Below are 15,210 nucleotides of genomic sequence, written 5' to 3'. Positions count from 1 at the left end.
TTGATAGCCTCCTGCTTTTCCTAACAGGTTGCTCCACCACAGCCTTTCCTTTTCTTTTGCCTGTTCCTTTTTCTTTCTTCCCCTTCTCCAACTTCTGTATTTTCCCTTGAACTACCTCCAAACTAATCCCAGCCAGTGTTTCTTCATTAATCACGTTTTCTGGCTTCTCATCTAAGCCTCCATAATTTCCTTGTAATTCAACACCCAAATTTTAAAAAACAGTAGAAAAAATAGCTCCATATCCTACTTTGGTCTTCCCAGGGATACAATGTGCTAAGTGTTGATACATTAAGGAAGGAAAGTTAACCTTGATTTTCTTAGAAATGCAAAAAATCACTGCCATATCCATCAAACATGCTTCCCCTTTCTTAGCAGTTCTAGGCAGAATGGTTTTCTTAACAAGATTAAACAGAAGTTTGTTCATAGGGCTCAGATCATTGTGACTCATAATGTTCCTTCCTCGTTTTCCTCCTAAGGCTTCAACTATATCTCCACTAAAGTAATTTCCCACGTTTACACTTGCCTTCCCTTTAATATAAGTTTCATAACCTTCAGCAGGAGTTTTCAAGATTTTGCCTAGGGTTTCGACATTTAGTTCAATTTTAACACCACCTACTTCACTGGTAATTACCCCCAATTTTGCTTCAAAATTTTCACAAAATTCAGTCATTGCAATTGGATACATGAAATTGTTTGATGCTTTTGTCAACAAATATTCCCACCCTTGGAAATTAATTAAATCAAGAAATTCTAGGAACTTAGCTTGTTTGACCCAATTCAAGTCAATTCTGTGACCAGTTACATACCTCCCAGCTTGCGACTCAAGTTCAGCTTGATCCACGATCTCCTCTTCTTCCTCCTTCTCTGATTCTTCCTTATCAGAATTTCCTATCTCCTCAACGAAATCCTCCACTTCCTTGATATGCTCTTCAACTGTCTTCCTTTGTTCCTTCTTTACTTTCCATTCTTTTAATTTTTCAATGAGTTGCTCATAGGATAGGTTTTCGGTTTCAACGGGTTTTGGATTTTGCATGTTTTCAGAGGACGGAGGGAGTGATTCAGTGAAAGAGACAAGTGGAAGTGATGAAACTTCTTCTTGTTCTGAGGAAGGGTTCTTTTGTGAATTTTCGGAGGAGCTGAGAGAGGTAATTATGACCATTGTTATCTTTTAGAGGGTTTTAGAAGGGTGTAGAAGCTTTTCACAGTGGAGTAAATTCGAATTTGACAGTGATGATGTAAGGTGGTTGAGGGAGGCCTTTTATAATAAATGAAACGGTGTGAAGAATTTAAAGGGTTTTATTTGCAGTCATTAATTAAAAAAGTTCAACTAATTTTTCCAAAATTATATAGGATGTATTTACCAAAATTATTTTCTTTCAAAATTCAATTGATTTGAAAACTTTCTGAAAATAAAACACGCAATTGGAACACGCTATTTACACGTATGCAAAGTACATTACTACTTAGCAAATTTATTTGAGTGTTTAATGAACTAACCTCCAGTGATCAACAACGGTGACACTTCAGCTATGTTTAGCACACCAAGATTGTGCTAAATGCTCTTTTTGCTCTATTTCCATTATTTTTTACTTTGCTATATCTAGGAACTTCAGAAGCAATCAATTCAGCTTGATCATTCCAAGTTCCAGTCTCAATTTCTCAAATCTTTCTCTGTTCAAGGGTTTGGTCAAAATATCTGCAAGTTGATATTCTGTACTACAAAATTCCAATTTAATATTCCCTTGCTCCACATTATCTTTTAGAAAGTGATGCCTAATGTGGATGTGTTTTACCTTAGAGTGCTGAACTGGATCTTTAGAAATACAAAGAGCACTTGTGTTGTCACAGTAGATAGGTACACATTCAAAAATAAGACCAAAATCTCTAACCTGTTGTTTTATCCAGAGTACTTGTGAGCAACATGCTGCTGCTGCCACGTATTCAGCTTCAGCTGTAGATAAAGCAACTGTGTTTTGCTTCTTGGAACCCCAAGAAACTAAACAAGGTCCTAAGAACTGTACCATACCTGAAGTGCTTTTTCTATTCACCAAATCACCTGCATAGTCAGCATCAGTAAAGCCATGCAAATCAAATGAGTCACTTCTAGGATAGAAGAGACACAAGTCATCAGTTCCTTTCAAGTATCTAAGGATTCTCTTTACTGCTTTCAGGTGTGACTCCTTTGGGTTTGCTTGAAACCTGGCACACAAACCTACACTGAAAGATATGTCAGGTCTACTAGCTGTTAAGTAAAGTAAAGATCTTATCATAACTCTGTACATGGGTTGATCAACACAAGTTCCAGATGGATCATCATCCAATCTGGTTGCAATACCCATTGGAGTATCATTAGTCTTAGCACTTTCAAGTTTGTATTTCTTGATCAGTTCCTTGATATACTTTTGTTGATGGATCATGATTCCTTTCTCAGACTGCTTTATTTGTAGTCCAAGGAAGAAATTTAATTCTCCCATCATGCTCATTTCAAATTCTCCACTCATCAAGTCAGCAAAATACTTGCACAGAGATTCATTAGTTGCACCAAACAGAATCAACATAAATTTGTACAACTAATATGTGAGTTCCATTTGATTTTAAAAACAAAGTTTTATCTATTTTGCCACGTTTAAAATCATTTTGTAATAGGAACTTTGACAATCTTTCATACCATGCTCTATGAGCTTGCTTCAACCCATAGAGAGCTTTATCAAGCTTGTAGACATGGTTTGGGAACTCTGGATTTTCAAATCCAGGAGTTTGTTCCACATAGACTTCTTCATTTAAAAATCCATTTAGAAAAGCACATTTTACATCCATCTGGAACAACGTGAATCCCATATAAGCAGCAAAAGCAATAAGTAAACGAATAGCCTCTAACCTGGCTATTGGAGCAAATGTTTCTTCATAGTCTATTCCTTCTTGTTTATTGAAACCTTGTACAACCAGTCTTGCTTTATTTCTGACAATAATACCATGCTCATCTAGCTTGTTCCTAAACACCCACTTTAGTCCTATTGTCTTCTTATCTTTGGGTCTAGGTTCCAGATGCCATATTTTATTTCTTTCAAATTCATTTAGTTCAGCTTGCATAGCATTATTCCAGTATGCGTCAGTTAAAGATTCAACATAATTCTTAGGTTCCATAGAAGATAAAAATGCATAAAATGCACAAAAGTTCCTAAGCTGAGATCTAGTCTGAGTTCCTTTTGTAATATCACTCATGATTGCATCAACAGGATGTGATTTCTGATGTTTCCATCGTTTAGGAGTAAAGTCCTTCATTGGATATAATCTTTCTTGATCATTGTTGACTGGTTCTTCTATAGGAACTTGTTCTTGAGCCTCAATTGGAACTTCGACAGGATTCTCCTCATTCTGATTCTGATCTTGTTCCTGAACAGGAGTTCCTGGAGCATTCTCCATTTCTGGTACTTCATTTGCTTCCAGATTCGTTTGCTTACCAATTTCCACTTGCTGCTTCTGCAATGATGTTGATTTTTCATCTGGATCTGTCTTGCGGATAAGTCCAATTTCAAAATCATCATCACACTCCTGTACATCATTTAAAGACTGTTCAGTTTCATCAAATATAATATGTACAGATTCCTCAACACACATTGTCCTTTTATTATAGACTCTATATGCTTTACTATTAGAGGCATATCCTAAGAACACAGCCTCATCACTACGTTCATCAAACTTTCCCAAGTTCCTTTTACCATTGTTATGAACAAAACATTTACAACCAAAAGATCTAAAGTAAGAAATATTAGGTTTTCTCCCTTTGATCAGCTCATAAGGAGTTTTGTTGGTAATGGCTCTAACTGATACTCTATTAAGAATATAGCATGTTGTATTCACTGCTTCTGCCCAGAAGTTCCTAGGCAGACCACTTGAGATCAGCATTGTCCTGGCCATGTCTTCAAGGCTTCTGTTCTTGCGTTCCACCACCCCATTTTGTTGAGGGGTCCTAGGGGTAGAGAAGTTGTTATCCATTCCATGTTTAGTGCAGAATTCATCAAATTTTGAATTTTCGAATTCTGTGCCATGATCTGATCTGAGGTGAATTAATTGATTACCTGTTCTTCTCTGTTCTTTCTTTACAAAAGCTACAAATTCATTAAAAGTTTCATCTTTACTCACAAGAAAGAAAACCCAAGTAAACCTTGAAAAGTCATCAACAATAACCATAACATATCTCTTACAACTTCTACTTTGGATTTTCATAGGACCACATAAATCCATATGAACAAGTTCCAAAGGTCTTTTGGTACTTACCATTTTCTTGGACTTGAAAGAAACTCGAGTCTGTTTTCCTCTAACACAAGAATCACACACTTTGTCATACAGGAACTTAATACATGGAAGACCTTCCACTAGTTCCTTAGATCTCAATTTATCAAGTAGAGTAAAGCTTGCATGTCCAAATCTTTTGTGCCATAATAAAGGATCATTCTCAATGACACTAAGACATGTTAAACTGCTATTAGGAACTTCGTTAAGATCAACAACATATGTGTTTCCTTTACAAATTCCTTTTAAGATGATGTTCCCAGTGTCATTATGAATGATTCTGCACTTATTAGAAGTAAAGCTTACAGAGTTACCTTTGTCACAAAATTGTGAAATACTCAGCAAGTTGTGTTTGAGGCCCTCGACCAAAAATACATTCTCAATTGCATGGGAACTTGACCTTCCTACTTTGCCAATAGCAACTATATCTCCAATCATGTTATCACCAAAGGTCACAGTTCCCCCGTAGTAGGCATCCAGTGAGAGAAATCTAGATTTATCTCCAGTCATGTGCTTAGAACAACCACTGTCGAGGTACCAAGTGTTGTTCCCCCTCACTGGAACCTGCATGAGAAATCAAACATTAGGTTCCCAGGTTTCCTTGGGTTCCTGTGTAACAACAGTAGGTTTATTCTTTTCGATCCAGATCTGTTCTACATGCTTTTTGTTTTTCTGTGAACTTTTTTCCTTCTTAGGACACTTAACTTGTTTGTGTCCAGTATTCCCACAGAAATAGCATACTATACTACTAGGCAGGTCAACATAATTCTTTTCCTTTTGGAACTTCTTTTTAAAACCCAAACCTTCTGTTCTTTTGGTTTGAGCTTTGGTGATCCAGTCAGGAACTCTGTACTCTACAGGTTGTTTGCCTTTCCTGGCTTTCTCAAGTTCCCCCTCAAGTCTTCCTTTATCCGCTTTTATATTTTCCAAATCAGATTTTAGTTTTTCTAAATTCGGATATTGAGCAAGTGGTGGAACTTCAGAATCAGGAGCATTAAGACAGAGTTTCATCAAGGATAGTTCCACATTCAACATTATGTTATCATGTTTTAACCTGTCAATAGTTTCTTTTAAATAATTATTATCATCAAACAGACTAAAGAATCTATATTGAATATCAAATTTCAGATTATCAACCCACTGACTGTTTTCTTTAAAAGTAACCAAAGCTTCATCACTTTTATGTTTTGCATTTATGCAATTCTTTAAGATCTTTTTGAATCTCCAAGACAGCTAATATCAAGTTTTCTTTAGAGAAATGTCTAAGTTCTTTTCGAGAAAACCATACCTCAGACTCTATTTCCTTCATCTTTGCCTTTTCATCAATTTTGTCCATCAAACATAGATGGGCAGTTTCCTCTGGTGGTTGTTCTTCCTCTTCCTCAGAATCTGAATCTCTCCAAGCAGCTAACATGGCTTTCTTTACGTTGTCCTTGGTGAAATAAGGTTTGTAGACCCTTGACTCTTTGGATTGCTCCTTGCCCTTAGTCTTTCCTTTCTCACCGTCTGGTAATGGACAATCTTTAATGAAGTGATCTTTTGAGCCGCACTTGAAACATGTTGTGTTTCTGGAACTTGCATATTTCTTGTTCCTATCGAACTTCTTGTAGTTCATCATCCTTTTGAATTTTCTTACTAGCATTGCCATCTCTTCCTCATCAGCTTCTGATTCCTCTGAATCTTGAGCTTTAAGAGCCAGACTCTTGTTTTTGGAACTCTCAGAGTTGGAACTCAGATGTAGTTCATGAGTCATCAATGATCCAGCTAGTTGTTCCATGTTGAACTTTGTGAAGTCCTTAGCTTCCTGCATAGCCTGCATAGCAGTAACCTTCGACCTCAATCGTTCATCTTGTAGTAGACTCCTCAAGATCTTCCTAGCCTGTTCATCAATCGTAATGTGTCTGCCAAGGGAATTTAGTTCATTAATAATATCATTGAACCTAGTAAACATTTCCTCTATGGTTTCCTTTGATTGCATTTCAAACCTTTCATATCTAGACATCAACAAATCAATTTTAGAACGTTTTACCTCATTAGTACCTTCATGAGTTACTTCTAGTAGATCCCAAATCTGTTTAGCAGACTTGCATCCCATGATACGATTATGTTCATGAGGTCCAAGTCCACAATGCAAATACTTTATGGCTAAAGCATTCAATTCAAGTTTCTGATAGTCTTCTTTATCATAATCAGAAATAGGTTTAGGAACTACCTCTTTCTTTTAATTGGTTATGGTTATTTCAAAATCACCAGCTTCAATAACACGCCAAACCTGGTAATTTTCTGCCTTAATAAATATCTAAATCTGTAGGGAATAAATTCAAGCCTTAAATCCCACTAGCTTGAACCCCACTGTGATCATACACTAAAGTACGGTGGCGTCCAAAAGGGAAGAAGATAGAGCAAAAGAGTCGCCAACAAGTTTTAGGAACTTGTAAACCGTTCACGAGGTGAAGGTTACACCCCTTAACGATCCAAGAGATCGTCAACTCCATAAGGTTTAGAACCAAATAAGGGTTCGGGGATGAAGGTACAAATCCAACCTAAAAGAGATTGAACCTGCCCTAATAATAGGCCTCTACTTTATTCTGATCGCATTCATGTGCGCTTTCTAATTAACATTCAATCAATAGGATTATCCTAAACCTGTTTAATCTATGTTGGTTGAATATTAATGCACAAACAAACTATTATTGGCGATCACTTGAATTATAATCACAATTAACCCTAACAAGATTATTAATTATCTTATTAAGCATGATTACAAGTACCAATTCCCTTTAAACATGCATAAAAGGCGTGATCAAGCAATAACAATAAATATAATCAAGCAACATAATAAATAATAAATCATCATGAATTATAACAATTATAATCATCAAAATAATAATCATAATAACCTTCGTAATCATCATAAATCATAACAATTATAATCATAATCATGTTCATGTTAATATTAAAGCATAATAATAGCAAAATCCTAGGCATGATACTAACAAGATTAATAACAAACCCTAGCATGTCACTAAACAATAAAAATCAAATCTTTAACCCTAACATGATACTAACAATCATAAATATTAGGAAGAACATAGGAAGCATCGCAGGAATCATAATAAGCATATTTGATATTATAACCTTTCCCCTAAACATGATACTAGGAATATCATAATAACAATATAAACATGATTTCTACATCATAATATCAATTAAAACCATTAAAGCACTTACTTTGATGCCTCGTACCTCTTTCTAATAACAAAATATACACGTTAGTAACTTCAAGGAAAATAATAAACAAACAATTAAATTAAATAATTGAAAGAGAGATTTGGGACCAAACCCTCAGAAATTAAACCTTTCACGTCTAGGGCGAAGGCAACTTCGAATATGGCTAGGTGTTTCAAGATATTGCGAATGCGGAATTTTGTATTTGAGAAAAGTCTAGTTTAGAAAAAGAGAGAGAGAGAGAGAATAATCAAGAAAATCTTGATGAGAGTTGGTGAATGATGATGATAATCGGTGAATGAAATTAAAACGGAGTTTTTAATACGTTATTTTTAGAGAAATCAGCCAAAAAGATAAAATATCAAAACAGAGCACTTGACGCACGCAAAACGAGGTTGGCGCACCTAAAACAGAGCTGGCTCCAGGCGCCAATGACTAGCACCAGGCGCCAATGGCTGGCGCCAGGCCTGGTTCTAGGCGCTGATTTCAGAAATTCACGCATTTTTTTTTATCATATCTTTTGATCCGAAAGTCCAAATAAGGCATATAATATGTCGTTGGAAAGATTTTAAAGTCTACTTTCCAACCCAATTAGAATCAGATTAAAATATTTTGTAGATAAAAAGATATGGCCAAAATAGTGGAAGGGTGTCAGTTTTGGATAAAGTTTCATGTCTCATTCATATCTTTTTTGTTATAACTCGGATTTAATATTATAATATATCATTGGAAAGATAATTTCAATATCTATCCAACCATATAAAATTTGGATAAATATTATGAAGCACGAAAATAAAATCTGAATATATTCCACTTCGTACAAAACAAGGATTCTTAAAAGGAGTAGTTTTATTCAATTTCAAACTCTTTAAAACATAATTATCAATCCTAACTCCATTAGGATTTAAAAGAACCTTCTAGAGTATTCTAAAAGACTATAATCAATCCTAATAGCTTTAGGAATGATAATTAATAATAGGCCCTCCTCTAGATCATTGGGCCGCATATAAAAACCAAATCGGGCCCAGTTTAGTATTTTGGCCATAACTTCCTCGATATTTATCGGAATTGGGCTTATAATATATCGTTGGAAAGGTCTTTTCAAACCCCATCAAACTACACCATTATTGGATCCTTATAATGGACCAACCAAACTGGATTGACTATTTTCTTAAAATAAGTTTTCAAAAACAGAGAGAAGAGAAAAGAATTAAAACTATCCGCAACACTAAACTTTCCACACTTGCACTTCATTCGATTATGATTCGACGTGAAAGGTACTCATCACTGGGTTTGGTTTTAGGGAGACACGAATGGGTGTCTACACCATCATGTTCTTCCAGTAGGTGTAGAACTTACCATTGAACATGGGTGGACGTTGGGTAGAATACCCTTCTTCAAGTTTCTCTTTGTAATTCATCTCTCCAGGAACTTACTCAGCAAAGTTATTCGCTTATACGAGAGTACCTTGCTCTGATACCAATTGTTAGTTGAGTTGATTAATACAAGAGGGGGGTGAATTGTATAGAGTTCCTAATGACAACTTTTTGCGGATAAATAAACAATGCGTATAGGAACTTAAGCAAACACACAGATTTTACGAGGAAACCTTCCAGGGCCCAATTGGAAGTAAAACCTCGACCCTACCTTAGGGATTTCAAACACAAAACACTTCACTATAATAGGGCAAACACCAAGTTACAACCTATTAGATACAGACCTTTATTTCACAAGTTCCTCACTGGACTAGTTACTTGATAGGACCCTATCCTACCCAATCTAAGCACCACAATCAGATTCACTCGTACCACCAAAGTACTACTCGTACCACCAAAGTACAAACACTCGTACCACCCCAGTACAAAACTCACAGCCTCACCAAGAAGCTTACACAAAATCTGTATATTACACAAACTATAAAATCACCCAAATAACCCAACCAATACAAATATAAGACGCCTATTATGATAGGTAAGCAATGCACGAAATCCAAAACTAATATGATAAGTTAAAAGCTTGGTAAACTTACTCGTTTAAAGCACTGTGATTTCTCCACGCATAAACTCACAAAAACCTAAATCATTTTTGCTCTCTACTATTTATACAAGTAACACTTGTATAGAAAGTAGGTTTTCTAAAAAGATAAATATGTTAACTTGACTTATCTTTATTAAACACGGTTTTAGTAAATCAAGTGGAATAAAATCTTTTCCGAAAATAAGTATAAAAGATATTTATTAAGAAAACTTATCTTTCTTAATAAACCGACTTTAGAGAAAAATAATCTTTTTGTTAGAAAATCTTTTCCTAAAATCTATCTTTTATTATTTTCCATATTTATTTTATTTACCAAGCAAACTTATCACGTTTCTAATAAATCTCGTGCACTAACCTACTTACCTTATTAACAATAATTTCTAAGCATAAACTTTAACAATTATTGTTGCGTCGCACTCTGACCAGATGAATTACTTGGGCTCCAAGCATATCAAGTTCCACCAAAGAACTTAACTGCTAGTCTTCAAGTTCCTGTTAGGGAACTTAGTTCTTGTTAGAGAACTCTTCCTCTGATTTGTTTAACTTCTTCAATAAAGATCTTCTTCATGTCTTCTTAGATTCAGATGGTTCTTCAATCACAAAGATTATTCTGCACCTTGACTAATCACACACTAGAGAATCTTTATTAGATGAGTTTGCTTTTAGTTTAAGTTCCTCATCATCAAAACCTTTATGCTTTAACAAAAATGTCTGTCAACTGATCGGAGGAGGGAGATAATTGTGACGTTGGGGGTGAGAGAGGTAGATAAACATGAGAAATATTTGGGGCTTTTGACTGTTATCGGATAATAAAAGAAAGCCGTGTTTATGTGTTTGAAGGAGCGTGTGTGGAAAAAATTAAATGGGTGGAAGGAGAAAATGTTGTCGCGACCCGGGAAAGAGATCCTCATTAAAATCGTGGCTCAAGCCATACCCACGTATATGATGAGTGTTTTTAAAATCCCGGATAGTTTGATCGACGAAATTCATACTTTGTTGTCAAGGTTTTAGTGGGGTTCTGGAGAGGATGTGAGGAAACTTCACTGGAAAAATTGGGAAAAATTATGTCGTCCGAAGGCAATGGGGGGCCTTGGCTTCCGTGATTTAAAGTGTTTTAACCAAGCGTTGTTGGCTAAGCAAGCTTGGCGCTTATTGAAGGATGACAAGTCCCTACTTCATAGTATCTTGAAGGCTAGATACTTCAAGCATTCGAGTATTATGGAAGCTAATAGGGGTTATGATCCTAGTTTTTCGTGGAGGAGTATTTGGGGAGCTAAGTCTTTGTTGAGAGACGGCTTGGCATGGAGAGTAGGCAATGGTAATGACATCAAGGTGTGGATTGACCCTTGGGTTTGTGACAATGGTAGAGTACTCCAACTTGATCCGACCGCGGGTAGTAATCTGGAAATGTGTGTGTGTGAGCTCATGGTTGACAGTTGCAGTGAGCGAGATGCAGAGCTAGTTAAAGCATCATTCCCTAATGCTATTAGCGTTACTATTCTTGCTACTCCGATTTCGCTTAGAAGGCCTGCGGATGCTGTAGACACCCAAATGTGTCTCCCCAAAACCAAACCCAGTGATGAGTACCTTTCACGTCGAATCATAATTGAATGAAGCGAAAGTGTGGAAAGTCTAGTGTTGCGGATGGTTTTAATTTCTTTTCTCTTCTCTCTGTTTTTGAAAACTTATTTTAAGAAAACAGACAATCCATTATGGTTGGTCCATGATATGGGTCCAATAGTAAGGTAGTTGGATGGGGCTTGACAAGACCTTTCCAACGATATATTATAAGCCCAATTCCGATGAATATTGAGGAAGTTATGACCAATTTACTAAACTGGGCCCGGTTTAAGCTTTACATACGACCCAATGATCTAGGGGAGGGCCTAATATGATTTATCATTCCTAATGCAATTAGGAATGGTTTTAGTCTTCTAGATTCTTCTAGAAGGTTCTTTTCATTCCTAATTCAATTAGCATTGATAAATTGACTTTTGTTGACTTTTCAGAGTTTTAATCAAAATCAAATAGCATTTTCAAGGAAATTATATGATTTTATCCTCCAGTACGGCAAACTTATCTGATTTTCGAAACGCATTAAAATTAGGCTTGGCGCCTGACCCCAGCCTTTGGCGCCTGGAACCAGGCCTGGCGCCTGGCGCTAGTGTTGGTGCCTGGCGCCAGTTAGCCAGGGTTTGCGCCAGCTCTGTTTTTTTTTTGCGTCAGACTCTGTTTTGTTTATTTTATCTTTTTGGCTGATTTTCTCTATAAATAATGTATTAAAAACTCCGTTTTCAGACACCAATTCTCACGATTATTCACCGACAATCAGTTTTCTTGATTATTCTCATCTCTCTCAATTCTCTCTTAATTCTTACTTTGCTTTTTCATACAAAATTCCGCATTCACAAGATCTAGAAACACCTAGCCATATTCGAAGTTGCCTTCGCCCTAGACGTGAAAGGTTTTAATTTCTGAGGGTTTGGTCCCAAATCTCTCTTTCAATTATTTAATTTGATTGTTTGATTATTATTTTCCTTGAAGTTACTAACGTGTGTATTTTATTATTAGAAAGAGGTACGAGGCATCAAAGTAAGTACTTTAATTGGTTTCGATTGATATTATGATGTAGAAATCATGTTTATATTGTTATTATGATATTCCTAGTATCATGTCTAGGGTAATTTTAATATTAAATATGATTATTATGATCCCTTTTATGTTCTTCCTAATATTTATGATTGTTAGTATCATGTTAGGGTTAAAGATTTGGGTTAAAGATTTGATTTTTATTGCTTAGTGACATGCTAGGGTTTGTTATTAATCTTGTTAGTATCATGCCTAGGATCTTGCTATTATTATTATGCTTTAATATTAATATGAACATGATTATGATTATAATTGTTATAATTTATGATGATTATGAATATTATTATTATTATTATTATTATTATTATTATTATTATTATTATTATTATTATTATTATTATTATTATTATTATTATTATTATTATTATTTTGATGATCATTTATTTTATTTATGATGATTATTTCATTGTTATAATTTTATGATCATGATTATAATTATTATTCATGATACTGATGATTTATTATGTTGCTTGATATTTATTTTTATTGCTTGATCACGCCTTTTATATATGCATGTTTAAAGTGAATTTGGTACCTGTAATCATGCTTAATAAGATAATTAATAATCTTGTTAGGGTTAATCTGATTATAATTCAAGTGATCGCCAATAATAGTTTATTTGTGCATTAAATTCAACCAACATAGATTAAACAGGTTTAGGGTTAATCTATTGATTGCATGTTAATAAAAAAAGCGCACATGAATACGATCAGAATAAAGTAGAGGCCTATTATTAAGGCAGGCTCAATCTCTTTTAGGTTGGATTTGTACCTTCATCCACGAACCCTTATTTGGTTCTAGACCTTATGGAGTTGACGATCTCTTGGATCGTTAAGGGGTGTAACCTCCACCCTGTGAACGGTTTACAAGTTCCTAAAACTTGTTGGCGACTCTTCTGCTCTATCTTCTTCCCTTTTGGACGCCATCGTACTTTAGTGTATGATCACAGTGGGGTTCAAGCTAGGGATTAATGCTTGAAATCTATTCCCCACAGATGCACTCTTTTGGACTCAATCAAAGGAGGGTGTGTATTATGTGAAATCTGGCTATTGGCTAGCTCGATTGGGTGGTGTTGTGCAGATTAAAGAGGATTTGGCTGAGGTCTGACGGGGTATATGGAACATGGCAGGGCCCCCAAAGCTGAAACACTTTGTGTGGAATGCGTGCAAAGGTAATATGGCAGTTAAAGAATGGCTTGTACATCGCCACATTGTTGATAATTCATCTTGTCAAATTTGCGGTGCTGATGTAGAGTCAATTTGCCATGCTTTGTTCTTCTGCCGAGCTGCTACTGAAATCTGGAGTCATAGTGAATTAAGGCACAAACTTTTAGGGGCTCCAATGTAGTCTTTTGTGGAGTTATGGCTTTGGTTGGGGCGCAAATACAAGGCAAGTGAGATGCGGTCACTAGGGGCTTTGATGTGGGCAGCGTGGTTCTGCAGAAATAAGAAAGTGTTTAGCAATGAAAGCCCGGATGCTGTAATAGTGGCTGCTGGTTTTGCAAGGATGGTGGAGGAGTATGGTGAATACAATGTGAAGGTCATAGGGAGGGGAGGGGACTTCGCCACTGCTGCTGCACATAATTCTGCTTGGGCTCGGCCTCGATCAAGTTTGATGAAGGTGAATGTGGATGCTTATGTGTGCGAAGGAAGGGATGTGGGTCTTGGTGTGATCATTCGAGATGCGCAGGGTGGCATCTTTGTGGTTGGTAAGAGACGCATTCCTTATACTACACCAGAAATTGCTGAAGGTCTTGCTGTAAGATATGGATTACAGCTAGCCAAACGATTTGGGCTCCGGCGCATTCATGTTGAGTGTGATGCTATCAATGTGGTTCGAGGTGTACATAACATAAAAGGGGGTACTCTCCTATTCACCTAATTTTTGATGACATACGCTTAGAGAGTAATTTCTTTGATTATTGCAAGTTTTCTCATGTTAGACGAGCATGTAATACTGTAGCCCATTATATGGCTAGATGGGATACTAGTAGTAGTGATGAATATGTTTGTACTGGTCCTTTTCCCAGAGTATTTCGACTTTGGTGGACATTGATTTGTTTTAATAATATGCTCGTGCTACCTTTTCCTCAAAAAAAAAAAAAAAAAAAAAAAAAAAAAAAAAAAAAAAAAAAAAAAAAAACTAGAGTGTTTTAAATTATATCTTAATTATGGTTGATATGGTGTTTTTTTTGGTCAACATTATCTTTTAATTTATCATTTTGTGAACAATTTTTACTTTAAATTTTGTTTTTTTTTAAAAAAAAGAATAATTATCTTGTGTTGAGTTTTCAAGAATAATGTAAAATATGACATTTATTAGGTATCTTAATTTGGGGAAAATGTAAATTAGGTGTCAGAATTTATATTATTTCGAAATTAAGGAAGACTATTTAATGACTATAACAAACTTGTAGCTATTGTAATTAGTTTTAATCTTAGCCCTTTATTTTAGGAATAATCTTGTCCATTCATTCAATTGACTTTAATTTTTAATAAAATACCAAAATAATAATAATAGTAATAATAATAATTGTTCAGTTTTTAAAAGATTAAACTGAGCTTTTCCATTGAAGAAAATGTTGGCAAATTACAACTTTACAAGTTCAAAGAATTCCCCATCTCCATTAAAAACTAACATTTGATAATAGTTTATTAACCATAAACTTATAGACCTAGTACTATAGGACATTACGGTTTATGGAGTATATATTACTACTTTACTAGGTTCATACTTTTTGCATCAAATATATCAAAAATTGATTCATCCTCCGTTAAAGAAAACAAGAGAAGGATGGATAAAATTAAAGAAGAAGATAAATTATTGTGTGTTTTGTCTTTAATTTTCCATTTCAAGAAACCAATAATTTGACATTAAAGATAAAAAAATTGAAAACATCAAGTAAGATAAATTATACAGAGTAGGCCATGTTCTTTAGAGCTGCTCTGTCTGCTCTGCACTACTTTTCTCTGCTCTGCTAAAATATTCTTTACTCTACTCTGC

At 35.3% G+C, this 15,210-nt stretch overlaps 1 protein-coding gene across 1 annotated transcript; it reads left to right on the top strand.

The window, feature by feature from the left end:
• Positions 1 to 13,605: 13,605 nt before the first annotated feature.
• LOC145557854 (uncharacterized) lies at positions 13,606 to 14,088 on the top strand. Its single transcript, XM_081619035.1, has one exon. The coding sequence runs from the start codon at positions 13,606 to 13,608 to the stop codon at positions 14,086 to 14,088; it is 483 nt and encodes a 160-aa protein (XP_081475161.1).
• Positions 14,089 to 15,210: the final 1,122 nt, after the last annotated feature.

The sequence above is a fragment of the Chenopodium album genome, chromosome 9 (genome assembly GCF_948465745.1).
Source record: "Chenopodium album chromosome 9, dcCheAlbu1.1, whole genome shotgun sequence".
NCBI classification, from domain to species: domain Eukaryota; kingdom Viridiplantae; phylum Streptophyta; class Magnoliopsida; order Caryophyllales; family Amaranthaceae; genus Chenopodium; species Chenopodium album.
Note: the sequence above shows the minus strand (reverse complement) of the source record. Positions and strands in the feature narration are given on the sequence as shown.

Bases quoted from the DNA above. Each gene is read 5' to 3' on its own strand.
- LOC145557854 (XM_081619035.1), top strand. From the start codon at position 13,606: ATGCGGTCACTAGGGGCTTTGATGTGGGCAGCGTGGTTCTGCAGAAAT.